The sequence below is a fragment of the Ictidomys tridecemlineatus genome, chromosome 14 (assembly GCF_052094955.1).
Source record: "Ictidomys tridecemlineatus isolate mIctTri1 chromosome 14, mIctTri1.hap1, whole genome shotgun sequence".
NCBI classification, from domain to species: domain Eukaryota; kingdom Metazoa; phylum Chordata; class Mammalia; order Rodentia; family Sciuridae; genus Ictidomys; species Ictidomys tridecemlineatus.
The window spans coordinates 32,727,689-32,755,596 of NC_135490.1; the positions used below are offsets into that span (position 1 = coordinate 32,727,689).

Consider the following 27,908-nt stretch of genomic DNA (forward strand, 5'->3'; position numbering starts at 1 on the left):
TTTGCAGCTTGGGTGGCCACTGGTCACCTGATAGGAAGGGAGGATGACAGTAGGGGAATTTCTTATCAACATTTCCTCTGTATCAACAAATGATAATGAATAGCTCTTTTAGATTCATTAACCACATTGTTGTAATACATTGCTAATTTTAATGCTTCTAATTTTTATTCTTTCCTATATTCAAAAGAAATTACATTTCACTTGCATTCTTCTTTGCTTTTCACCCTACAAAATCTATGCAAAATAAGGTAGAATCACTGATTAAAATGTAGAATGTCTTAAAAGGACTGTTTTTGTCATTCTGCCACATAAATATTACTGAAATTTTTAAGGATTTGCATGATTATGATATTGATTTGTTGTCTCATTATTAGAATTTATTAGAATTTATATTTTGACAGAGCAGGGTGTATTCATTCACATCTATACATAATCTACAAATAGAATTTTTCATGTAGCTATAATATTAAGAATGCAAAAAACATTGTTTTCTTCTATCACCTTTGGGTAGGAATCTGAAATATACACTTCCTTGAATTAATTAAAAAGTACTGTCCATGATATAATTTTTTCTTTTGGGCCCAAAGTCGTTTTTTAATCTTGTAGTTGTGGTACTATAGGAAATGTTTAAATTGTTTAGCTGATTAGTGCTACTAATTCTAAATGGAACTCAGAAACTTAATGAATGAATTTCAAGAATCAAACTGATACCAATAATTTTTAAAGAAAATGTAAGCAACAAAATGTATTATCTACTTCTGTTCTACTCCACCTCATAGGGAGAAACCTTCATACATAATAAGACCTCAGGAAATGGTTTGTCCTGCCTAGAGTTGAATTGTAGGCCTTTTGTTTGACATGGCCATGAATATTATACAGGACAATTAGACACTGGTGACAAAGGAGGCGTTCAGGGTCCACAAGAAAGATCTCTTTCTAGGGTCCAAGAGAGGTTTCATAGAGGAAGAAGCACCTAAACTGGGTTTGAGAGCAGATAGTAGAACTTCATCCATTGAAGCCAGTGAGGCCCACCAGGCTGGGGATGTGCTAATAAAGCTCTAGCTAAATACCTGACAGGAGAGCAAGTGCCACAGTAGCTTTCACTTTACCAAATGGATGACTGAGTTAACAGTTAAAGTGACCCACTCTCATGTTTGTACCTCAGTAAGAATAGCCAGGATTTTACCCTCCCAGGTCTTTTAATTCAGCACCAGCAATAACTTCAAATTCTTGATTGACTTTGACCAACTTTGATATCACAGAGAAATCTCATAGTCTTTTGAACCTCTGGGGTCAAAGACTTTCAAAATGGATTTGGAATTTTGCTACTACACATATAAACAGAACTTAAGACTCTTTGGGAGTTTTGTTGCTTGTTTGTTTCTGATTTATTATGATATGAAATTCTTGATCCTTAGATATCAGTCATTATAAAAACCTTGGGACTTACTTTTTCACTTAATAACATCATGCTAAGATTCTTCCACAAATTACTTATTATTGCAGTTTATTTTTTTTGATTGCTAACTAATCTCCATTGTGTAGAGAAAAGCTCAATAAAGCAAAAAGTTAGAGCTCTTTGAAAAAAAAATAGGTAAATCTCTGGCAAGATTGAGAAAGAGAAGATAGAAGCAAAGGATATGTTTTTTTTTTTAAAGAGAGCGAGAGAGAAAGAGAATTTTAACATATTTTTCAGTTTTCGGCGGACACAACATCTTTGTTTGTATGTGGTGCTGAGGATCGAACCTGGGCTGCATGCATGCCAGGCGAGCACGCTACCACTTGAGCCACATCCCCAGCCCAGCAAAGGATATTATAAAAATAAAGAGGAGGGCTGGGGATGTGACAGAGTGCTTGCCTAGCGTGTGTGAGGCACTGGATTCGATCCTTAGCACCGCATAAAAAACTAAACAAATAAAGGCATGTTGTCCCTCTACAACTATAAAAAATAAAATAAAAAAAGAAAAGAGGAACAGAACTATGAATCATTTGAGATTTAAAAGATAATGGAATGTAATCAACATATGTACCCATAGTTTAGACAAATATCTAGGAAAATATACAAGAAATGATGAAAGAAGGCAGAAAAGGGTTAAAAATCATGTAACTCAAAGAATTTGCAGCAGTGATTAAAATCTATCTACAAAGAAAACATGAGGTCTACATATTTCATAGACATGTCCCCGAAACTTTACAAAGAACAAATTATCTCAATTAAGTAATTTGTAATCCCATCTGTAATCCCAGCTACCTGGAAGGCTGAGGCAGGAGGATTGAAAGTTTAAGGCCAGCCTTGGCAACTTAGATTCTGTCTCAAAAATGGCTGGGAATGTTGCTCAGTGGTAGAGTACCACTGGGTTCAACCCCTAGAGCTGGGGCAGGGTGGCAGATATCTCAGTTTTAAATGATTGAAAAAGAGAATGCACATTTCTGTGTGGCCAACATCCCTGATTCTAAAAGTAAACAAAGATATTATCAAAAAGGAAAACCAATAGCCAGTTTCATTTATGAATGTAGATATAAAAATCCTAACTAAAATATTAGTGAATATAATCCAACAGTATATTTTTTCAAAGTACATTTTGAGGGCTGGAGTTAGTGCTCAGTGGTAGAGTGCTTGCCTTGCACGTGTGAGGCACTCGGTTTGATCCTCAGCACCATATAAAAATAAATAAAGATATTAAAAAATATATATATTTTTAAAAGTACATTTTGACCATGTTTGAACTGTAGGAAGATTTTTTTAATATTAGAAAACTCTATTAATATAATTGACCACTTAAATAGAATAAGGAAAAAACTATTTGATAAACTCAGTGGATGCAAGAAAATAATGATTAGTCAATAATCATATTTATTCATGTTTAAAACTCTCAATATGTTAGGAGAAATTCCTTAACCTGATGAAAAATAACCTAAAGCAAATGTGATCCTGTATAGATGAACATTGAAACTGTTCCTTTAAGATGAGACAGACATTTAACACTGTTCAACATTGTGCTAGGAGTTCTAATCAGTGCTGTGAGGCAATCAAGAAAAATAGAAGCAGAATGGAAAGAAGGAAATAAAGCTGTCATTATTGGCAGATAATGTGGTGCCTACACTGAAAAAATCTATGTCATTTCAAATAATAAGACTTTAGCAAGATGGATAAATAATAGAATGATACATAAAACTATTGTATTTTTTTCTGTATGCTAACCAGAAACAGAGAATTTACTTATTAATATTTACAGTAGTATCAAAGAGTATCCAAGGATCAAATAATGAATTTGATGTGAAGTATAAGGAAAATTAGAAAACTTTATAAGGAGAAATGTAAAAACACCTAATTTTATGAAATGTACTAAATTCATATAGAGCAGGGGTCAGCATACTAAATACTCTGGGCTTTTGGATCCACACAGTCTCAATCTCCGCTACTCAACCTAGCCATTGTATCCCAAAAGCAACTATAAAGATATAAATAAATAGTTTAGGCTGTGTGCAAATAAAACTTTATTTAAAAAAAACAACAGATGAAAGTTCATAATTTACCAATCCCTGATATAGAGAAAGAATTAATATTATGGAGATGGGCAGTTTTCCCTAAAACTCCACCATACAATCCAAATTCCAAGAAAAATGTCAATATGATTTTTCGTGGATATTCATACAACTAGTAGAAAAATAAAAGACAAAGAATAGTGTAGATAATTCTGGAGAAAAAAAAGCAAGGAGGAAGACTTGCCCTATAAGAAACCAGGACTTTTTTAAACTGCTAAAGTGGTTATATGGTATAGAATTAGTAGGAATCAAGAGAATAATCAAGCTGTGAAAAACTGAGCCCAGAAACAGAAGCACCTATTTGCAGCATTGCTTTCTAATGTGGGTGATGCAAGAGGCCGTGGGCAAAGGAGGAGCCATTAAATAAAGAAAGCTGGAATGAGCTGGAATTCAGCTCAGTGGTGGGCCTCTTACCTGGAATGCATGAGGCCTTAGGTTCAATCCCTAGCACCAAAAAAAAAAAAAAAAAAAAAAAAAGAAGAAAAGGAAGAAGTTGATAAGGATTGTTAATATGGAAAACAGTAGTATTGAATCCCTGCCTAATATACCAAAACAATCTCCAGGTAGATTGTGGACTTTCATAGTATAAAATTCAGAATCTTTCTTTCCAAATTTTTAATTTTCTGTCCATAGTGCTCATTCTGTGTCCTACCTAGTTGGAGGTAAGATAGATTGGGGCAAAATTATTAAGAGCCCTGAATCCCTTGTAATGGGGAGTCACTGAGTCACATTTTCTAGAGATGTGCTCTTTGGAGGGGTAGTGTGTCAGTGATGTGCATGATAGATGACAAAAGTGGAAGGCTCCTTCCAAGTCCTTGGGGTTACACGTTTTCCCATGAAATCAAGTTAGAGAGGCTTCAGCAGACTCAAGCAGTATGTCGAATACTGGTTGAAATATAAGATTAAGACATTTTTTCAAAAGTCAAAGTATCATAAATTCACTGTTTTCCTGTGTTTTTAAGTTGCATTTTATTGTAGGATTCTGCTAGGATTTTTGCTGTTGTTGATGTGGGACTCAAGAATTAGGATTTATTACTGTGATTTTTGTTTTTCTTCTACACTAAAGAAACTCTTAGGTTTGCCCTTGGTACAAATATATGGGAAGTGAAAGGAATATAAAACTCAGCAAATTGAGCAGAAGTTTAAAAAAAAAAAAAAAAAAAACTCTTGATGCAGGCCCTCCTGTGGGCTGCTGGTGTCAGTTTCCAGGGTAATGACAAGGCCTCCTCTGCATTTTTACAGCGCTTTGTAGTAGATGTGCCATCCAACCCTGGCAGAAAACTTGGATTGGGGCTGGGATGGTAGCTCAGTGGCACAACGCTTGCCTAGAAAACTTCTTGGATTCACTAAAGCTGCTAATCTTATTTATTAGCCATGATTTTATTCCATTTTCATTCAGTTTGCCCCCTGCCTACCTTTAGACTAAAGAATTTCACCTTGACTTACTGGTGAATAGCTAAATACAACATATAGAACAATGAGAAGCTGACTGGTGGCTCCAGAATACCTTGATCACCTAGGTAAGACCATAATGTGGGCACCCTTGATCCAGCCTATGGCTCCGGAACAAATTCCAGGAGTATTAGGTAAATCAGCTAGTCTTTCATAGGACTTTGTATAAGATTCACTTCTGTACTTGAACCTTGACTCTTTTGACAGACTTCTGAAATAAGGATTTTATGCTGTTGTTACCAACATCTCACAGGATGCTAATAGTAGTAATCTGGAAAAATAATGGTAATGTTAGGACGAAAGTGGCCAATTCACTCTTCCAAGGAGCCAGGATCCCAGAGGCCCCAAGTTTGTTTTATTCATGTTCACCTTTCCACCTGTCAAGAACTATGGATATTCAAGGACCAAGATCTCCTTTTGCTGTTCTTAACCCATTTTGTCTTGTCATCCCAGAGGAGGAACACCCATAAAAACATATAGTATATAATATATAATTATAAGAATAAAATTATAATAATGTTAATATTATAATATTGATAAGCTATAGATGATGACTTCTAACCTATTCTAATGCACCTGTATCAATTTTGTAGAAATAATTACAGAATTGAAAACTTGGAATTTAGTGGATTAATGATAGAAATACTAATAACCATATCAGACAGACCTCCCAAACATAATAGGAAGTTGAACTATCCTTCAGAAGTGACCTCCTTGAAAACTGTCATCTCTGTCATTTGATACAACCTTTGGTGAGACATTGGTGGTGTTTTCCCCTTTCATCTCTTGAATGTCTACAGTGTAAGTTACTGTATCATAAATGGTTCTAAAATAGCTGATTGGTGCTATCACCCCTGGTTCCTGCCTCAGAATCAATTTCTCCATCAAGATGGTGCCATGATTATATAGGGGTTTGGTTCTTTAAAATCTCACAACCTAGCACACTTCTGTTCAAAGCCAATTTAATTGGCTTTGCCAGTAAAATTATCTTAATGTCACACTGCATGTGTTTTGCTCACATAACCAGTCTTATATCACTCACATGGCTTTGCTCACTAATATAAGGAAAAAACTGGTTGCTAGAGCTCAGAACTGTCCAGAAATATTTTGAAGATCACAGGTCTTTTCAGTTTTGTTTAAGAACTATGGATATTCAAGGACCAAGATCTCCCTTTGTCTTGGCCAGTTCAGGATATAAAGAGTTCCCATCTCAGTTTCAGAAACTGTCTTAGGAATAACATTTTAGATTTTGCTTTTGTAAACACTAATTTTTTTATTATAAAAGTTTTATAATGTGATTAATAGCTAATGAAAATTCTTTTTTTAGCTTTATTAATTTTATTTTTTAAATACACAACTGCGGAATGCATTACAATTCTTATTACACATATAGAGTACAATTTTTCATATCTTTATATAGAGAGTCTATTCATACCAATTCATGCCTTTGTACATGTACTCTGTGGTTTTTTTGCATTACAATTCTTATTACACAAATATACCACAATTTTTCATATCTCTGTTTATATATAAAGTATGTTGACACCCAATTCAATTCTTCATACATGTACTTTGGATAACGATGTCCATCACATTCCACTGCCCTTGATAATCCCCTGCTCCCTCCCCCATTCCCTCCCACCTCTCTTCCCTATCTGGAATTCATCCAATCCTCCCATGCTCATCCCCACCCACCCCACTGTGAGTCAGCCTCCTTATATCAGAGAAAACATTCAGCATTTGTTTTTTTGGCATTAGCTAACTTCACTTAGCATTATCTTCTCCAATGCCACCCATTTACCTACAAATGCCATGATTTTAATCTCGTTTAATGCTGAGTAAAATTCTATTGTGTATATATGTCAAATTTTTTTTATCCATTCTTCCACTGAAGGACATGTAGGTTGGCTCCTCAGTTTAGCTCTTATGAATGTGCTGCTGTAAACATTGATGTGGCTGTGTCCCTGTAGAATGCTATTTTTAAGTCTTTTGGGAATAGACCGAAGAGAGGGATAGCTGGGTCAAATTGTGGTTCCATTCCCAGATTTCCCATACTGCTTTCCATATTGGCTACACCAATTTGCAGTCCCACCAGCAGTGGATGAGTGTACTTTTCCCCCACATCCTCTCCAACACTTATTGTTGTCTTCATAATAGCTGCCATTCTGACTGGAGTGAGATGATATTTTAGAGTAGTTTTGATTTGCATTTCTCTGATTGCTAGAGATGATGAGCATTTTTTCATATATTTGTTGATTGATTATATATCCTCTTCTGTGAAGTGTCTCTTCAAGTCCTTGCCCCATTTGTTGACTAAGTTATTGTTTTTTTGGTGCTTAGTTTTTTGAGTTCTTTATATACCCTAGAGATGCTCTATCTGATGTGTGAGGGGTAAAACTTTGCTCCCAGGATGTAGGCTTTCTGTTCACCTTACAGATTGTTTCTTTTGCTGAGAAGAAATTTTTAGTTTGATTCCACCCCCTTTATTGATTCTTGGTTTTAATTCTTAGCACAAGAATTATAGGAGTCTTATTAAGGAAGCTGGGGCCTAATCCCACATGATGAAGATTAGGGCCTACTTGTTCTTCTATTAGATGCACAGTCTGTGGTTTAATTCCTAGGTCCTTGATCCATTTTGAGCTCAGTTTTGTACATGGTGAGAGGTAGGGTTTTAATTTCATTTTGTTGCATATGGATTTCCAGTTTGCCCAGCTAACATTGAAGATGCTATCATTTCTCCAGTGCACATTTTTGGCACCTTTGTCTAATATAAGATAATTGTAATTTTGTGGGTTAGTTCCTGTGTCCTCTATTCTGTATCATTGGTCTACCACCCTTTTTTGGTGCAAGTATCATGCTGTTTTTGTTACTATTGCTCTGTAATATAGTTTAAGGTCTGATATAGCAATACCTGCTTCATTCTTCCTGCTTAGGATTCCTTTAGCTGGGTCTCTTATTTTTTTCAGATGTATTTCATGATGGCTTTTTCTATTTCTATGAAGAATGCCATTGGGATTTTGATTGGAATTGCATTCAATCTGGATAGTGCTTTTGGTAGTATGGTCATTTTGATAATATTAATTCTGTCTATCTAAGAACAAGGGATTTTTCCATCTTCTAAGGTCGTCTTTGATTTCTCTCTTTAGGGTTCTGTAGTTTTCATTGTGTAGATCTTTCACCTCTTTTGTTAATTCCCAAATATCTTTTTTTTTTTTTTTGAGGATATTGTGAGTGGAGTAGTTTTCCTCATTTCCTTCTCAGTGGATTTGTCACTGATATGTAGAAATGCCTTTGATTTATGGGTGTTGATTTTATATCCTGCTACTTTGCTGAATTCATTTACTAGTTCTAGAAGTTTTCTAGTGGAGTTTTTTGGGTCTTCTAGGTATAGAATCATATCATCAGCAAATAGAGCTAATTTAAGTTCTTCTTTTTCTATATATATTCCTTTAATTTCTTTCATCTAATTGCTCTGGCCAGTGTTTCAAGAACTATGTTGAATAGAAGTGGTGAAAGAGGGCATTCCTGTCTTGTTCCAGATTTTAGAGGGAATACCTTCAGTTTTTCTCCATTTAGAATGCTGTTGGCCTGAGGCTTAGCTTAGATAGCCTTTACAATGTTGAGATATGTTCCTGTTATCCCTAGTTTTTCTAGTGTTTTGAACATAAAGGGGTGCTGTATTTTGTCAAATGCTTTTTCTGAGTCTATCGAGATGATCATATGATTCCTATCTTTAAGTCTGTTGATGTGATGTATTACATTTATTGATTTCTGTATGTTGAACCAACCTTGCATCCCTGGGATGAATCCCACTTGATCATGAACAATCTTTGTGATATGTGTTTGTATTCGATTCACCAGAATTTTATTGAGAATTTTTGTATCTATGTTCATTAGAGATATTGACCTGAAGTTTTTTTTCTTTAAAGTATCTTTGTCTGGTTTGGGAATCAGGGTATATTGGCCTCATAGAATGAGTTTGGGAGTACTCCCTCTTTTTCTATTTCCTGAAATAAATTGAAGAGTATTGGTATTAGTTCTTCTTTAAAGTCTTGTAGAACTTGTCTGTATATCCATCTGGTCCTGGACTTTTCTTGGTTGGTAGTCTTTTGATGGTATCTTCTATTTCCTCACTTGGTATTGATCTGTTTAAGTTTCGTATATCTTCCTGACTCAATCTGGGCAGGTCATATGACTTAAGAAATTTGTCGATGCCTTCAATATCTTCTATTTTATTAGAGTGTAAGATTTCAAAATAATTTCTAATTGTCTTCTGTGTTTCTGTAGTGTTTGTTGTGATATTGCCTTTTTCATCATGTATGCTGGTAATTTGAGTTCTCTCTCTCTCTTTCTCTTCGTTAGCATGGCTAAAGGTCTGTCAATTTTATTTATTTTTTTCAAAGAACCAACTTTTAGTTTTGTCAGTTTTTTCAATTGTTTCTTTTGTCTCGATTTCATTGATTTCGGATCTAATTTTAATTATTTCTTGCCTTCTACTGCTTTTGCTGCTGATTTGTTCTTCTTTTTCTAGAGCTTTGAGATGTAGTGTGAGGTCATTTATTTGTTGACTTTTTCTTTTTTTAAGGAATGAACTCCATGCAATGAATTTTCCTCTAAGTACTGCTTTCATAGTGTCCCAGAGATATCAATATGTTGTGTCTGTGTTCCCATTTACCTTTAAGAATTTTTAAATCTCCTCCTTGATGTCTTCTGTAACCCATTGTTCATTCAGTAGCTTATTGTTCAATCTCCATGTGATGCAGAAATTTGTAGTTTTTATTTTGTCGTTGATTTCCAATTTCATTCCATCATGATCTGATAAAATGTATGGTATTATCTCTACTTTTTTGTATTTGCTAAGAGTTTCTTTATGACATACTATATGGTCTATTTTCGAGAAGGATCCATGTGCTGCTGAGAAGAAAGTGTATCCACTTGATGCCGGTTGAAATATTCTATATATGTCACTTAAGTCTAAGTTATTTATTGTGTTATTGAGCTTTATAGTTTCTTTATTCAACTTTTGCTTGGAAAATCTATCTAGTGGTGAGAAGGGTGTGTTAAAGTCACCCAAGATTATTGTTTTGTGGTCAGTTTGACTCTTGAACTTGAGAAGAGTTTGTTTTATCAACATAGCTGCACCATTGTTTGGGGCATATATATTTATGATTGTTATGTCCTGTTGGTATATGGTTCCCTTGAGCAGTATGTAATGTACATCTTTATCCCTTTTGATTAACTTTAGCTTGAAGTCTACTTTATTTGATATGAGTATGGAAACCCCTGCTTGCTTCCACAGTCCATGTGAGTGGTATGTTTTTTCCCAACCTTTCACCTTCAGTCTGTGTATGTCTTTTCCTATCAAATGAGTTAAAAGACATAGGCTAGCAGATTGGATTAGCCTATGTCTTTTGATTGGTGAGTTTAAGCCATTAACATTTAGGGTTACTATTGAGACATGGTTTGTATTTCCAGCGTTTTTTGTTTATTTTTGTTATTTAACTTGAATTGGTTTTCTTCTTTGTATAGTTTTTCCTTTAGTGTACTACCTCTCTCTGCTGATTTTCATTGCTGTTTTTCATTTCCTCTTCATGAAATATTTTGCCAAGGATGTTTTGTGGTGCCGGTTTTCTAGCTATACGTTCTTTTAACTTTTGTTTATTGTGGAAGGTTTTTATTTCATCTTCAAATCTAAAGCTTAATTTTACTGGATACAAGATTCTTAGTTACCCATTATCTTTCAGAGCTTATATATGTTGTTCCAGGATCCTCTAGCTTTCACAGTCTATGTTGAAAAATCTGCCGTTATCCTAATTGGTTTTCCCCTGTATGTAATCTGATTCCTTTCTCTTGTGGCTTTTAAAATTCTCTCCTTACTCTGTGTGTTGGGCATTTCAATAAAATGTGCCTTGGTAAGAATCTGTTGTGATTTTGTACGTTTGGCAACCTGTAGGCTATTGAATTTAAATTTCCAATTCATTCTTCATGTTTGGAAAGTTATCTGATATTATTTCATTGAATATATTGTTCATTCCTTTGGTTTGGACCTCTATGGCTTTCTCTATCCCAATAACTCTTAAATTTGTTCTTTTTTTTTGCTATCCCATATTTCTTAAATGATCTGCTCGTGGTTTCTTATCATTTTTGCTGTGTCGTCTATGTTCTTTTTTTTTTTTTTTTTTTTTTTTTTTTTTTTTTTTTTTTTTTTAAAGAGAGAGTGAGAGAGGAGAGAGAGAGTGAGAGAGAGAATTTTTAACATTTATTTTTCAGTTCTTGGCGGACACAACATCTTTGTTGGTATGTGGTGCTGAGGAGCGAACCCGGGCCGCACGCATGCCGGGCGAGCGCTCTATCGCTTGAGCCACATCCCCAGCCCCTCGTCTATGTTCTTTTCCAGATGATTTATTTTATCTTCATTGTCTTATGTCCTATCTTCTAAGTGGTCTACACTGTTGGTAATGCTTTCATTTGAGTTTTTAATTTGGTTTATTATTTCTTTCATTTCAAGGATTTCTGTTTGGATTTTTTGTATAACCTCTATCTCCCTGTTGAGGTGATCTTTTGCTTCTTGGATTTGTTTATGTAGCTCATTGTCAAAGTGATCTTTCACTGCCTGTATTTGTTCTCTTATGCCTTCTTTGAGATCCCAAAACATTTTAACCATGTATATCCTGAATCTTTGTCTGTCATTTTTTTCTGCTGTAGCTGCCAATACTTCTAATGATGTGTTGTCTTGATTTGTTTGTGGTACTTTCTTCCCTTGTCTTTTTATGTTGCTCGTGTGTATTCCTTTCCAGCTCTGTGGATCTGATATGTTGTTGTTTTTACCCTATAGATTTGTAGTGCACTTATAGGGTTCTAAGATCTCTCCTTTGTGGGGAAGGACAATGTTAACAGATCCCAATATCAACATTACATCACCTATGAACAAATTGTTGTTATTAAGACATTTACAGTTTAGTCTCAATGTTCAGAAATGTTGGATTCAGTTATTATTTAAAATATAATCAGTAGTTTCATAAAAAAGGTTTACAGTTTCTGGTGGTGGACAATGAACTGGGGGTCAGGCATAGGACGATATGCTGAGGGGAAAAGATGTGATATATAGAGTTAATATATCTTAGGAAATGTGAAGGAGAAATCTAATGAAGAGGGTTAGTAGCAGGGGAATAGACAGGAAGTAATTTAGGGTAGACAATTACATGGGAAGATAGTAGATTACATGAAACAAATACACATATGTATTTAGAAAAGTACAGGATGTAAAAATAGTAAAATTTCGAGGGTGAAAGAAGAAGAAAGAAAAAGGGAGAGAAAGAAAGAAAGAAAATAGAAAAGAAAAAGAGAAAAAAAGGGCTTATGCAACTCCTCTATATTATATCATTCAGGTGACTCAGTCCTCAAAGTCCTATTTCATGCAAAGTTCTTGGTTTTACATATGTTTGGGATGTGAGGGCCAGAGGATAGAAGGGTAGAAGAGAAAGAAGAAGGGAAAAAAAAATCATACTCTTAGAGATCCATTTCTTTCCTGCTTCTCTTCTCATCCAGTAGGTGGGGTTGTCTGTTTTAAGCTGGTGTTTCTGCCCTCAGGATGGTGTAGGTAACCAGGGTGAGAAGACTGGACCTGCTGTGGAGCATCTGGAAGCGGGGAGTGCCACCCACCAGTCCCAGCAGGGAAATTGCGCCTCACAGGCCTTTTTTGTGACCATTCGACTGACTTGAGCCCCCAGTATTGTCTCCCTCTCTTGCCTGGATATTTCCCAGATCCTGGTCTCTCTGTTATGCTCCAGACTTTAGTCCCCTCCCCTGTATTACTTATTAGGTCCCAACTGCAGGACCTCTCACCCCCAGTCTCATACCAGGTGGGCAGTGCCCTGTTCGCACTGCACTCCTGTCCAACTGAGAGCTGTTTTTGTGTTGGGTGGTCACTGTGCTGAGTTATCATCGCTGGGGAGGGGGGAGGAATTGGAAATCAAGTACCTGCTCAAATGGAGATCCGATCTGATAGCCATGCTCACCAAAACATGGCGAGGAAGGTTTCCCAAGATGGAGTTAGTCTGTTTCCAGCGCTGGGGTGTCTGGTGAGGTGGTGGAAGCTGGGTGATAGTCTTGTGCTGTGGATAGGTAGCAGCCTAGTGACCTGTGAGGGAGCGCAGTCTGGAGTTCTGCAGAGGTGCTGATAGGTGGTGTTTCTGCTGAGCCGCCTGAGAGCCGTGGGTGAGCTAGAACTACCGGCTTTGGGTCCAGAGACTTATTGCAGTGCAGTGTCTCTGATTTCTGCACAGGTGGTCGCAGCGCTGGTGATTTCTGCAAAAATCCTCTGTATAGGGGTCTTCTCACACTCTTTGAGATGTTGTATTCCATCTAGACGAGACCTTGTAGAGAAGCTGCCTGTCTGCTTTCTTGGTTTCATGCCACAGAGCAACCAGAAACAGGACCTCCTCTATTCCACCATCTTGGATCCGCCCTCAGTTTTTTTAAATTTAGTCACTAAATGATGCCTAGGCTGATTCTTATCTCATAGTAAGTTTCTAATGATTATTATAATAGTCCTCACATAGGATGCATTGATTAGAAATCTAGTTATATCTTAATAGAGGATTTCTGATGTTTGTTATCTGATGAGCCAGTACTTGGTTGGTTTCGGAATCATTTTGTACACCAAGATAGGGAGGGAGGAGAGCCCAAGAGATTTCTCTTGTGATTATGGCAGAGCCTAAGGTAAAAACATCACCCCGTGGCAGAGGATGAAGGGCAAAATAGGGCCCATTTTCCAAGCTCTAAAGCCCTAAAGCTACCCATGAGGCCAGTCACCTCCAAAAGGTACGACCTCTTAATATTGTTACAATGGCAATTAAATTGCAGTGTGAGCTTTGGAGGAGACAGACATTCAAACCATAGCAGATGCCAAGCCTCCTGCCTTCCATCTTTACTTTCTTCTGCTTCATGGCAGTTTTACGTCAGACAACAGTGCTGCTTTTAAAAAATTTTATTTTTACCAGCTCTGTGAATGTTTGCACTATTTGTTTTGTACTTTTCTTTGATACCACTAAAATTTGTAATAGCCAGCTCTGTGAAAATAAAGATCATTTCAATTGTGTGCCTTTCATTGTGGCTCAGGAAGTTGGTAATGACCATTGACTTACCTCTCTTGCTTCCTTTTACTCCCACCTCCACTCCTATGTACATACGGGCACATCACCATGTATATGCACTCACACACTGCCCTTTCATTCCCACCATTTCCCCATAGTGTTGAGGAATGGTGATATTTTTATCAGGATGATCATAAAGTGCCTAACGATGAGCAAAGAGCCTGCCAGTTGTCATAAAAAAATATGGCTCCCAGAAAAGCAGTGAATTGAAGCCAGTAGCAGATTCTGGGTCTCCTCTCTTGTCAAGGAAAGCTTTCAGGTCTCAGGGTCACACTCTATAACCTTCCTCCTTTGTGGTTGAAAGTCTTTTTTGTAGCTTGCAATAAAAACTAAATCTTAGGATTCTCGTGTATTATACAAACCCCTTAGGAAGCAGGAAAAAAAAGTGGAGGACTGTAAATTAAGACTGGATTCGGCTTCTTAACATGACTATAGGTAAATCACTGACCTTTGTGCAGATCAGGCTTTCAGCATGTAAGCTAAAGTTTAAACATTCCTTTCTGGAGTCTGGGGCATAAGAAGTGGCTTTCAGTCCTCATGAACCAGGCAGCTTATCAAGACTTGGGGTGAGAGGGGGAGATGTTGTAGAGAGAGCAGTGATACTCTTCCAAAGGAGCCTGTGTCAACTTACGAAGCAAAATGATTCCCCCTCTCCTCAGTGTTTTCCTGTCAAAATGCCAAAGTTCTGTGGTGCTAGACATTTTAAAAGCTTAAAGTAATATAGATGTTAACGCTTTCAAAAGTTAGAATCTCCTAAAAACTTATGTCAAAATGATATTATACCTTAACAAAATAAATCTTAACAATTACAGTGAAGTATTCAACATTGAGATTTAACTGCCTGCAATATTGATTACTTTTGATTAATGGCTAATAAAAATTCTGAGATATATTTTGTCACCCAGAATATTGGAGGAAAATATAGATGTAGACACAGATATATAAGCACAGGGAGAGATACAGTCTTCTGTGAAGTGTGTTCTCCTTCAGTAGGGAATGAAATATCTTCATGTGTTCCATGATCAATCTTAGTTTTGTATAAAATGCTGCCAAATTTCAAAGTAATTTTGTGGTCACCACAAAAGTGCTGGTAGTTGAAAATGTCATTGGCCATTAGGCTACTTAGAGGAACAGTTGAAATGATGCTCTATGAGTGATAAAATAAACCTCAATTCCTTCATCTGGTAAGCAATAGAGGGCTATGAGCAGGATGCTAGCACCTATTGTATTTCTGATCTGATAAAGTACATTTCTAGAATTTAAAAAAAGAGTCAAAATTCTTACCTGAATATAATTCAGCATGTATGTTCATTCTAGGACTTTTCCTGATCTATTTAGTTTGAGTTAGTCAGCAGATGACTATGTTAAGATTATTGTATCCTTGCAGTAATTTACCAAGAATTCAAATAGCAGTATTGCAGTATAATTACTAGTTTAGTGACTTAATATACCACCACCACAGGGTAGAAATCATTTCTTTGTCTTCTAAGCCAATACTTCCTCACCTGGGACTTCATGAAGAATCACAGATGTACAAAAGATAGGACTTCACACAGTAACTAAAGTACCATAGTTGAAATACTCTTCAAAATTGAATTACATAAATTCACCAGTAACTATATTCTATCAATTGCAAAATAATCTAGAGAGGATTGTTACCTAAAAAAAATGTAGGTTTTTTTTAATAGAAAACGTTTTCAAAAGCGGAAAGAAAAGGGGGAGCAGTAAAACATGTCTGCAGGATGTCCTATTAAGTGGCTGAAACTGACCTCAAACTTATGATCTTCCTGCCTCAGCCTCTCGAGCCACTGGGATTACAGATTTGTGCCGCCACGCCAGCTTTGTCCTGTCTTTTAAGCCTGAGTACCTTGCTCCTTGACTTCCTGATTTTGAAGGTATCTGAAATAGTGGAAAGAAAACCCTTAATTCCTTTTTTGCCAGAACCAGTTTTATCTTCTTTTGAAGTTTATAGCTGCTTAAATTATCACAGAAGCAGTTGATTTTTCAGCCCCAGAAGGATCCCAATTGTGGGATTGTCCATCAATTTAGATTGCAACCACAGATTCCTGCCCTTGGCAGAGCTATTTTTTCTTCTATTTCTGTGCCGACAGCTAAGTTCTGACCTCTTATGAGAATTTGTGCTAAACTTCAAAATACAGCAAACAAACACCAACATTCTAAATATTCCTGACCACTTTCTCTAGAGCTCTAGCTGTCATCACCATAGCCATTGGCCTCCACTCAATAATGCCACATGTCCCATTTTGTCATTGTGATCCACCATCTTCAAGGCCACAGTAATAGAGGCTGATCCCTACTGGAGGAGTCCTCAAAGATGAGCTAAGTCTCCCCAGCCTCTGACTCAAATAGTTAGTATCCTCTTTCTGTCACATGCCACCTCTGGCTGAGAGGGCCATGACTGTGACTTGGAATGTCTCCTTTGGGGAGCAAAGAGCACAGTTATCTCACCTCTGTGGACAGCTATGGACTGGGACATGTGCCTTCAGCCCTGTAAGATGGTTAAACTTGCAAATAAGAAAGTTTCACTTTTTTTATTGTGAGAGTAAATGGCCTTTCATGTTTACGTGTCGTTCATGTGTGTTTTATGATTTATCTAGTCATATCCTGTGCCCTTTTTTCTGTTACATTGTCTTTTTTTCCCCTATTGAAATTTCTCTTTAGGTACTTGTTATTTGAGTTGCACTCTATCATCTGTCTTTTGAATGCCTGTTAAATTAAAAGTTTATCATCTAAAAACCTGGCTTTCCCACAGAGCTACCCATTCTTCTATCCAACATGTATTTATTGAGCACCTATTGTGTGCTACCTGCAGAGGCTCTGTGGAGGGGAGGCAGACAATGTACTTGTCCCCCAGACACTCTAATTCTGTGTGGAAAGGAGATAGTATGTAAGTTCTGTAAATGAAAGTACTATGCAGAAAAGCAAGGTAGGGTCTGGACTCCTTTTTAAAAAAAAAAAAAAAATCTGTAGTTCCTGTGAAAATGTCTGATGCCCAGTATGTGTGCTCAGTAAGTGTACAAAAGGATCTGAGAAGCAGATTTGAATTAGCTAAGTCACAGTCTACCTTACCAGGGATAAAAGTGACAGTGGTTTCTGTTGCGTAGAGGAGCAGAGTATCAGTTACAGCATGTGGCAGCCTTCCAAAGCACTGCTTGGTTAAGTTTCCCCAGTGTCCCTGATAAAAATTGGGAAAAAATTGGGAAGAAAAGGGAAGGGAAGAGGGAAGTTACCTTGCAATTGTTTGTATGTGGTGCTGAGGATCGAACCCGGGCCGCACACACGCCAGGCGAGCGCGCTACCGCTTGAGCCACATCCCTAGCCCTGAATTTTTTTTCTCTTAAAGCAGCTTTCCAAAAAGACCTTCTGAAAGCCAACTCATATACAGTAATCCCCTTTGTCCATAGTTCCATTTTTCATGTTTTCATTTACCATGGTTGTCTATAGTTTGAAGCATTAAATAGAAAATTTCAGAAAAAAATTTTATTATTGCATGTTATTATTTACAAATTCATCTATTTTGTCTACAAGAAATACATGCAGACTAAAAGTAAATGGGTAGAAAAAAACTAAAAAAAAATGTAGCTTTATTAATTTCAGATGGAACAGACTTCAGAGCAAGAAAAGTTGTAAAGAATAAAGAAGGGCATGACATAATAATAAAGGGGTAAATTCTCCAAGAAGACATAACCGTCCTTAATATGTATGTGCCCAACAGTCAATATGAGAGGCAAAAACTGACAGAACTGCAAGGAAATAGATGAATCCACCCGTTGCATTTGGAAACTTAGGCATGCCTCTGTCAGAGCTGGCAGATCCCAGCAGGCAGAAAACCAGTAGACATAGTTGAGCTCAACAGTTCTATCAATCAATAGGGTACAATTGACATCTGGAAACTGCTTTATCCAATAACAGCAGATTGCACATTTTTCTCAGGTTCACATGGAACTTTCACCAAGACGGTCACATCCCAGGCTCTAAACACACATTAACAAATAATATTGTATGTCTTTAGAGAATGCAGTAAAATTAAACATGGAAATCAGTAACAGAAATATAACTGGGAAATTCTAAAACATTTGGAGATTAAACAACACATTGCTAAATACATGATCAAAGATAAAATCTCAAAAGATATTTTGAACTAAATAAAAATGAAAAATTACATATCAAAATTTGGGATAGAGTAAAAGCAATGTTTGGGGGAAAATGTACAGCATTCAGTGCATATACTAGAAAAGAAGAAAAATCTGAAATCAATAATCTAAACTTCCACCTTAGGAAACCAGAAAAAGAAGAGAAAACTAAATTTAAAGTTATCATAGATGAAATGAAGTTTCATGAAGAAATGAAATAAAAATCAGAGCAGAAATGCATTGAGTTGAAAATCGGAAATCAGTAGAGAAAATCAGTAAAACCAAAAGCTGGTTGTTTCAAAAGATCAATAAAATTGACAAACTACTAACCAGACTTGAGAAAAAAGGGAGAAGACAATTTGGATTAGTAATATTAGAAATGAAAGAAGGAATATCACTACAGATCCTGTGGACATTAGAAGGATAATGAATAGTATAAACCACTCTGCCCACATTGATAACCTAGATAAAATGGACCAATTTCTTGAAAGACACAATTGCCAAAACTCATATAAGAAAAAATAGACAACCAGAATAGGTCTGTATCTATTAAAGAAATTGAACTGGTAATTAAAAGCCTTCCAAAATAGAAAGCACCATTCCTAGATGGGTTTACTGGTGAATTCTACCAAACATTTTAAGGAAAGAACTATCTTCTCCACAGTGTTTTACAGATGATAGAAACAGAGGAGATACCTGCTAACTTTTGATAGGAGGTCAGCATCACCCTAGTACTGAAACCAATCAAAGACATTTCAAGAAAGTTACTGTCAGGTATGGTGGTGAGCACCTGTAGTCCCAGCTATTTTGGAGATGGATGTTAGCACAGAAGTTCAAGACCAGCCTGGGCAACATAGCAAGAGCTTGTAAAATTAATTTTGTCAAATCCCATTATGTCAAAAATAGATGTAAAAATCCTTAACAAGATATTAACAGATCCAATCTAGCAATGTATGAAAGGAATTACCATGACCATGGAAGGTTTATCCCAGGTATACAAGGCTGGTTCAACATTTGAAAGTCAATTAATATAATCTGTCACATGAATAAATTAGTAAAGAAAAAACCACAATAAAATCAATACATGCTTTTTTTAAAAAAAGCATTTGACAGAATTTAATACCCATTCATCTTAAAAGTGCTAAGCAACCTCAGAATAGAGGAAAACTTAATGGTAAGAAACAAGAAGCTTTGTCTCTAAGGTAGGAGCAGAAAGAGGATGTCCCACAGCACTCTTCCTTTTCACACTGGACGTCTTAGCTAATGCAATAACACAAGAAAAGAAAGGGTATACAGTATAGGAATGATACTATACTGTATACTTAATGATTATAGAAAATCTGAAAGAATAGATCCAGTCCTCCTCCAAAAAACTTTCAGAACTAATAAATGATCATATCAAAGTTGCAGGATACAGGATTAATACACAAAAGTCAATTCCTTTCCCATACATCATCAAAGCACAAGTGGAATTTGAAATTAAAAGCACAGTATCATTTACATTAGCATCCAAAAAATGAAAAAACATCTAAATTTCTGTACCACACAAGTCATGTCAAGAGAAAAAGAAGGCAAAAAGACATATCTGATAAATGACTGTTATCCAAAATGATGAAAGAGCTCTTAAATTCAGGGCTATGAAACAACCAACCAATTAAAAAATTGGCAAAGAAGATATATAGATGGAAATTAAGCATATGAAAAGATATTCCATGTCATAGGTCATTAGGAATTGTGGCTTAAAGTTACAAGAGACCACTGCATGCCTGTGAGAGTAGCAAAATCCAGCACATAGACAACAGGCAGGGATGTGGAGCAGCAGGAGTTCTTGTTTGTTGCTGGTGGGAATGCAAAATGGTGCAGCATTCGTGGCATCATGGCAGTTTCTTACAAAGTAAAACATATTCTTACATGAAATCCAGCAACTACAGTCCTTGATACTTATCCAAATGAGTTGAAAACTTAAGTCCATGTTAAATAACAGCTTTATTCATAAATACTAAAACTTGGAAGCAATGGAGATGGCCTTCACTAGATGAAGGAATAAACTGAAACATCAAAACAGTATGACATAATTCAACACTGTGAGCTATCAACCTACAGAAACACATGGAGGAAACTTAATGCACTAAGTAAAAGGAGCCAAACTGGAAAGACTACATATTACGTCAATCCAACTCTGTGACAGTTTGGAAGAAACAAAGTTCTGGAAAGAGTAAAAAGATCAGTGGTTGCCAGAGCATGAGGCAGGGGGTGATAGGGAGGAAACAGAGCACAGGGGATTTTAGGGCAGTGAAACTCTTCCTTACATACTACATGATAAACACAGGTCATTGTACATTTGCCCAAACCAATAGGATTGCACCAAGAGTGAAGCCTGATGTAAACTATGGACTTCTGGTGATAATGATGTATCACAATAGGCTCATCAACTGAAACAGATGTGCTGTTGTGGTGGAGGATGTTGGTAGTGGGAGAAGTTGATCATATGTGGGGCAGGAAATGTATGGAAATTCTACTTTCTGCTCCATTTGACTGACAGCCTTAAAAGCTCTGTGTTTTAAAAACATTATGCTGAGGAAGATCTGTTAACCTGCAAAAATATTAACATTAATGATTATGAAATAAGTTCTATTTTTTTAAATTTCTTTTTCTCCCTCACTGGACTTGTGAGGGAAAACTCTGTTCCTACCTCCTGGTGCTTAGCCAATAGTAAAAATAACAGTAATAACTGAACGTTAAAATAGTGGATTTAATTATGTGTTGGCTACTGCTCTAAATGCTTTACTTATGCTCATTTAAATTTTGCAACAACCCTTTGAATTACATATTCCAAATTTACAAATGAAGAAACTAAGGCACAGAGAGGTCAAAACAGCTTGCACAAATTTACATAATTAGAAAGTGATAGAAACAGAATTTGGATTCAGACAGTTTGGCTCCAGAACTTGCACTCTTTGCCACTAACTTGCACCACCTTTGCTTAGAAGGCAGTCAACAACTATTTGTTGGTTGGTGACAAAATGATGAATACATAAGTAATCAAATGAACAGAAAAGCAACTTATTATATTGGTATTTTTAGGGTTTTTCCCCCTGTGCTGGAGAATCAAACCCAGGGCCTTGTGTACATTAGGCAAACACTCTACCACTGAGCTGTATATATCCAGCTGATTTAAAAAAATACTTCATAGGGGAGAAGTGTTGGGGAGCCAAATTAGGCAAAATATATTGTAATATTGTGTGCATGTACTAATATGTAACAACAAATCCCACCAAACTATACAACCCTAATGCACCAATAAAAAAAATGTTGGGAAAAAATTCATGTGAAATATCCAAGTGTCCTTCAGCAGTAACAGAGATAATAAATTATGGTGAAGTTGCACTGTGGAATATTATGCAGCACTGAGAAATACAGGATGCATCTTCATGTGATAGTATGTCTGATTCCTATAAGGGTAATGTTAAACAAAAAAAAGTCAGACACTGAAGAGTGCCTACTGTACTGTTCACACAAAGGACACACAGACAGGAGTCTGGCCTCTCACACATCATACTGCTGGTAGCATTCAGACTAGAAGGAGGCTTCTGAGAACTGGGAATGTTCTTTCTGTTCCATCATCTTCCGCAGGTTACATGGGTATGTTCCAGTTGTAAAGATCTTTGAGGTATACACTTCCACGTGTACTTGTTTGGAAGATAATTTCTACTTCAATGAACAGTTTCTCCAGTGGCTACCATGGGGAGTACGGATTTGAAAAGATGAATAAGAGTTTGAAAGTGTATTAACCAAAAAATTAGCAGTAGACATTTCTGGCAAACAGTGGCAGTTTTTAGTTTCTTTTTTTGAGGCATTCCTTAGGCTTTCCAGGTATAAGAAAATTGTTTTGTATGTGATAAAATTTTTAAATGCAGTTAAAATAAACTTGCCCCTGAATCAGTGCTTGCTTCCCTCAGCATGAGTAGAACATGGGATTCTCCCCTGATTGGTAAAAAGAGACACCACTGGCTGCTTGGCTTACCTGCCTGGCTCTAGCCCCCAGTCTCTCAAGCCTTGCATCAGGTAGCAGGGATTTATAATTAATATTCTGTGGGTTTCTTGTATTTTTATTTCTTTCCAAGGCTGAACAGTCAAAAGAAGAACAGAAACAAGATTTGAATGCAGAAAAATTGATGAGGCAAGTCTCCAAGGATGTGTGTCGACTTCGGGAACAGAGCCGGAAGGTGCCTAGGCAGGTGCAGTCCTTCAGGTGAGTGGCCCTGCCCAGGGATAGTTTTTGGGTTATGCCAGTCATCTGATTCTGTAGGAATTCACTTCAGAGTGTAGTGAATGTTAATATCAGAAATTGAGGATTTTATGTGACCTATTTCAAATAAAGTAATTCAAGTATTTTAAAATACCCTGGTTTTTGAGTGTACCTCGAGATCTCCACCAACATCATGCCCACACTCTCTTGCCTTTTGAGATTCTTTTTTATTTTTATTTTTTATTTTTTAGATTCTTATTCAACTGAACTAATCTAAAGGACACTATATCACAAAAACAACTCTCAACCCAGTCTCCTCAGTGTTTTTACTCTTCCTTTTCTTTTCTACCTTTCCTTAGTCTTTAGACAGAAAACATCCTTCCCAGTTCTTGTTTCTAGCCCCACTCTCCCTCTGCCATTGAGTCAGTCTGTTTCTCAAGTGGGGCCAGTGCTCCATCCTTTATGGCTACCAGCATGACCTTCCCGTGCCCCAGAACTGTGTTTAAGGAATGCTATGTACTGTGTGAGGTTTTGTAAAAAGATAGATTGCTCTCACCTTTGATGACTAACTGTATAATCCTAAAATCTTGTTCTTTCTGGTACTTTTCTAACTTGAAAACTGTCTGTCTGGTCCTTCTCAGCTTCTCCCTTGTGGGTTGCTTCTTATCCCTGCTTTGGGATACAGGGTGGTTTTTCCCTCTAAGCTGATCAGGTTTCTCATCTCTCTCCATTTGTGTCATGGTATACTCACCCGGTTGTCCCTACCTTAGCATGATGCTAACTGAAAGAATTTTCCCTGATATTATGGACTCTTCTGTGAGGTCACTGGGAAGGGCAGAATTTTGGCCCTTTTGAATCCTCTACTATCTTATTTAGAAACACCTAGATTTTTAAAAATGGTCTTATGTTGGAAATCCCCAAAGGAAACTGGCTGGGTCTATAGGTGATTTACCATAGCCAGAGTTGTTTTTTTGTTGTTGTTGTTTTGTTTCGTTTTGTTTCTTTTCCTACCTTTAAAAAGCAGAGACTGTCAATCATGTAAATGGAATTCTATCTGAGGAAAAAATCTCCCATCTGGGCTTGTGGGAACACTGCTAATTTCTTAGAAGTATTTTAATGCAGGATTTTTTTATGAGTACATTATAATTATACATAACAGTGGGATTTATTGCACCTTACTTATACATGACCATAACATAATCTGCTCAGTCTCATTCCTTTACCTTCCCTCTTCTCTCCCTTCCACCATCCACCTGTTCTACTCTACTGATCTCCCTTGTATTATTATTTTAATTAGTGCATTTATATATAAAAGTGTGATTCATTGTGGGATATTCATACATGGACAGAGCATAATTTGGTATATTTCATTCCCTAGTACTTCCCCATGCCCTCCTCAACTTCCTCCCTCTCAAACCCCTTCCTGTGTACTCTGTTGGTTTCCCTTCTATTTTTGTGAGATCCCTTTTTCTTCTTCTGTTTTTTTCTTTATTCTCACTAGCTTTCACATATGACAGAAAACTTCTACCCTTGACTTCCTGAGCCTGACTTATTTCACTTAGCGTAATATTCTCTAGTTTCATCCATTTACTAGCAAATTACCTAATTTCATTTTTTTATGGCTGAGTAAAATTCTGTTGTGAATTTGTATCACATTTTCTTTATCCAATTTGTCTGTAAGTGGACACCTAAACTAGTTCTGGCACTTTCCTAACTTGAAAACTGTCTGTCTGGTCCTTCTCAGCTTCTCCCTTGCAGGTTGCTTCTTCTTATCCCTGCTTTGGGATACAGGGCAGTTTTGGCCACTGTGAATTGCACTGCTATAAACTTGTATGCTGGCTTTAGTTCTTTTGGATAAATGACAAGGAGTGGGGTATTTGGATCATAAGGTGATTCCATTCCTAGTCTTTTTAAATATTTTTTTTAGTTGTACATGGACACAATACCTTTATTTTATTTATTACTTTTTTTTTTAGTTGGACACAATATCTTTATTTTATTTATTTTTTTATGTGGTGTGGAGGATCGAACCCAGGGCCTCGCACATGCTAGACGAGCCCTCTACCGCTGAGCCACAATCCCAGCCCCCTGTTTATTTTTTTATGTGGTGCTGGGGATTGAACCCAGTGCCTCACACATGCTAGGCAAGTGCTCTTCCACTGAGCCACAAACCTGGCCCCCATTTATAGACTTTTAAGAAATCTTTATACTGCTTTTCAGTATCCTCATTTACAGTCCAATCAACAATGTAAAAATGTACTCCTCCACCACATTCTCACTAGCAATTGTTGTTATTTACATTCTTGATGTTTGTCATTCTAACTAGAGTGAGATAAAATAAAATCTCAGTGTTCTTTTGATTTGTGTTTCCCTGGTTGCAAAGGATGTTGACCATTTTGAGCATCTAGCTGAAGTTGGTGTTCTCATCCCCACCTCTAGGGAGAAGATTGCCTACTTCACCCGAGCGAAGATAAGCATCCCGTCCCTGCCAGCTGATGATGTGTGACTTCATGGCTTAACAAATTGTTTCTCACCTGTTTACTTTCTTAGGGAGGGCAAAAGACTGAACATTTGCTTTTTCTTTCTTTCTTTCTTTCTTTTTTTGTAACATATAATTGTCAACTCTTGAAGAATTTTCATTTTATACCAGATTTTCAATATGTTAATTTGTAAAGTAACTTGAATGTAATCCTTATGTGTTTAAAGAAAGACAAAACATCTGATAACAAAAATGAGATAATCTGGCACACCAATGTGCAGTGCACGTGTGTCCCCAGTGGCTCCATCGCGGATGTGGACAAGAGGCAGTGAGTACCAGTGTCTACCCCTGAGCTGACTGCTGGGAAGCAGCTTGTGTCAGTGGCGTTCTGGGCTTTTCTTTGTTTCTTTGTGAGGAGACTGTGAAGGTGGCAGTGGTGCCATGCAGTGTTTCTAGGCTAGAAAGCCGCTCTTCCTGTTGGCAGTGAGCACAGAGCTGAGTCCTGCACAGGTGCTGTGCTCATTCCCATCACCTGTGTCAGAACACTTAAGTTCCTTAAAACAGCTTCCTCTCTGTCCTTTTTATAATTGTCTTTAGACAACTATACTGAATGTAAGGATATCAAGAATGCCAAGGAGCAGTACTCCTTACTACCTTAAAGATCTTAGACATTGAGGGCAAGGTGGAAGAGAGAAGCACACCAGAAATCCTAAAATACACTACTGGGGCTCAACAGAGGAGCAGCTGCTACTTCTGACTTCACCTGAATTTGCAAGTGATCCAGTTTCTAGTCTGCACCAATGCTCTGTCCTAGGCGTGAGAAAGGTGCCAGCGAGAAGCTCATGGGGTCCTGGGTTCCAGGGCCAGACAGCACTGTGAGGTGGAGAGGACGCATTCTCACTCATTGGTGAAGCCAAGAACAGAGGAAATGGTGTGTCTTAATTGAATTGAAGTTGCCAAAATAAATAGTTTGTCAAACAGATTTCTGACATTTACTAGAAATCACTTTGCAGCTCTCATTTTTAAGGGATTCTATCTATAATTTGTGGTAAGTAGTTGGGAAGCAAAGGAAAGAGTGCCTGGGAGGGAATTATTAGTTTGGAGAATAAGGTAAATCATTTGTTTAACAAGAAGGAAAGAAAAAGAAACTATTTTGGATGAACAAGTTTGGCAATATAAACTGACTAAAGCGTCCTGTTTCCCACTGTAGAATTTTAGCTTACACAGCCCAGGCACTTCTTTAAAGAAATAAGTCCTCAGTATAGCTTTGCCACCAAAAGGCTTTTACAGTATATAGTCTATAGGCAATTTAAGCCATACTTATTATTCAGTCTGTTATACTGGAAGAAGCAGTTTTTGGTTAGCTGTCTTGTATAGCAAACTAAGTCCATTTTTTTTTTTAAGAAATGCAAAGTCATCTTAAAGAAGAAAAAGTTTTGTTCCCATGCTAGAATTCTCACTAGCAAAAATTTTTATTTTCTTAAAACTAATTATACATATTTTGGAAAATTTATTTTATCAGAATCAAAGCCCTTAAGCAGTTTCTGAGCCTAAAAGTTTCTTTTTTTTCTAAATATTCCAAAGCTCAAATGCAAATTTCTTGGAAGATATAACTGGATGTGACCCCTGCCTTGAACAAAACCCAGCCTATTGGTAGACTATACAGTCCTTCTAGGCTGCCCAATCTAGTGTTAAATGAATAAGGCAAATTAGAAAAAAAAATACCATTCATCCTTGTTAAGGTCAAATGTGAAAGAAGTTTATTTAATGTAGAGTTAAATGAAGGTCAGCTGTTTTCAGCTTCTTAGTTTGACCATGAAAATGTTTATATAACTTGTGTAGTTGTGCCGTACGATTTTATTTTCTTCATTTATTTATTTACGGTCTTATTTATGTTCTGTTTAATATATAGTTTGGTTCTGGCCATTTTAAATGTTTGACATAGAAGAGGCTATATTGGAGTATTTTACAGCTTTATAAACTTCACCAGATTAACTGTTAACTTTTTGTAATACAAAAAGTTTCAGACAAGTATTAAAGAATAAAGTCTGTCTCAGGCTGGTAGTTAACAGTGTGACCAAGAGACTTTTGGTTTTATTTTACAAAATTTGCTTATTCTAACATGAGAGGCAAACTTATTTTAATATAATCCTTTCCACGCTTTAAAAATCAGCAATGGTGTTATGTATTTATAGGCAGCTTTTAATACTCTTGTCATATTTGTACTAACCCAAAAGATTCACAATAACAAAACATTTTACTAACTTTGATCACAAAACCATATGGACAAATATGAATTTTAATATAAATACTATTTTAAAAAGGTAGAATTTATTCTGCACAGGGTAAAAAGAATGTAATATTTAGATCTCAATTTTGAATTATCAGTATGTTATTACAATTTTGTATATCAGAATCTTAAGTGTTACAGGTACAAAAAGAATATTAATAGCCAAATGAACAAAGTTTAGCTGAATCTCTGTAGCATGCAAATCCAATAAAATTAAAGTTTTTTTTTTTTTTTGCTATGGCTTTATATTGTATTAAATATCAAAAGCTCAGGATTGAACTAAATATTTAATCAGGTTAAATTCTGAATATGTTCCTGCTTTAATTTGTCCTGTTTATCAAAGTTTGCAAATACATCACATAGATTAACTTTGGTTTCTGCACTTTCCATGTGTTTGCGGATGGGGGAAAAAATTCAAATTTTTTTAAACAAAGATACATATTGCTTAATACTTTAGTGTTGCCTATCGTTCAGTTAATTTCCTTGATTGGCACAAACACAAGAATTTACTTGAATCATGTATCAAGCAAATACAAAATGTTCCACAAAGAATTCCCCGAGCCAGAAGTTTGCTTTGAGTAGT

At 36.5% G+C, this 27,908-nt stretch overlaps 1 protein-coding gene across 2 annotated transcripts in view; it reads left to right on the plus strand.

The window, feature by feature from the left end:
- The window catches only part of Wwc2 (WW and C2 domain containing 2), a 212,515-nt gene extending 186,498 nt beyond the window's left edge, over positions 1 to 26,017 (plus strand). For both annotated transcript variants that reach the window (XM_078031022.1, XM_040294197.2), the window contains 2 exons: positions 22,432 to 22,559; positions 24,996 to 26,017. In XM_078031022.1, coding sequence (XP_077887148.1) covers positions 22,432 to 22,559; positions 24,996 to 25,062 — 195 coding nt within the window. In that variant the 3' untranslated portion in view covers positions 25,063 to 26,017. The remainder of the gene's footprint in view (positions 1 to 22,431; positions 22,560 to 24,995) is intronic.
- Positions 26,018 to 27,908: the final 1,891 nt, after the last annotated feature.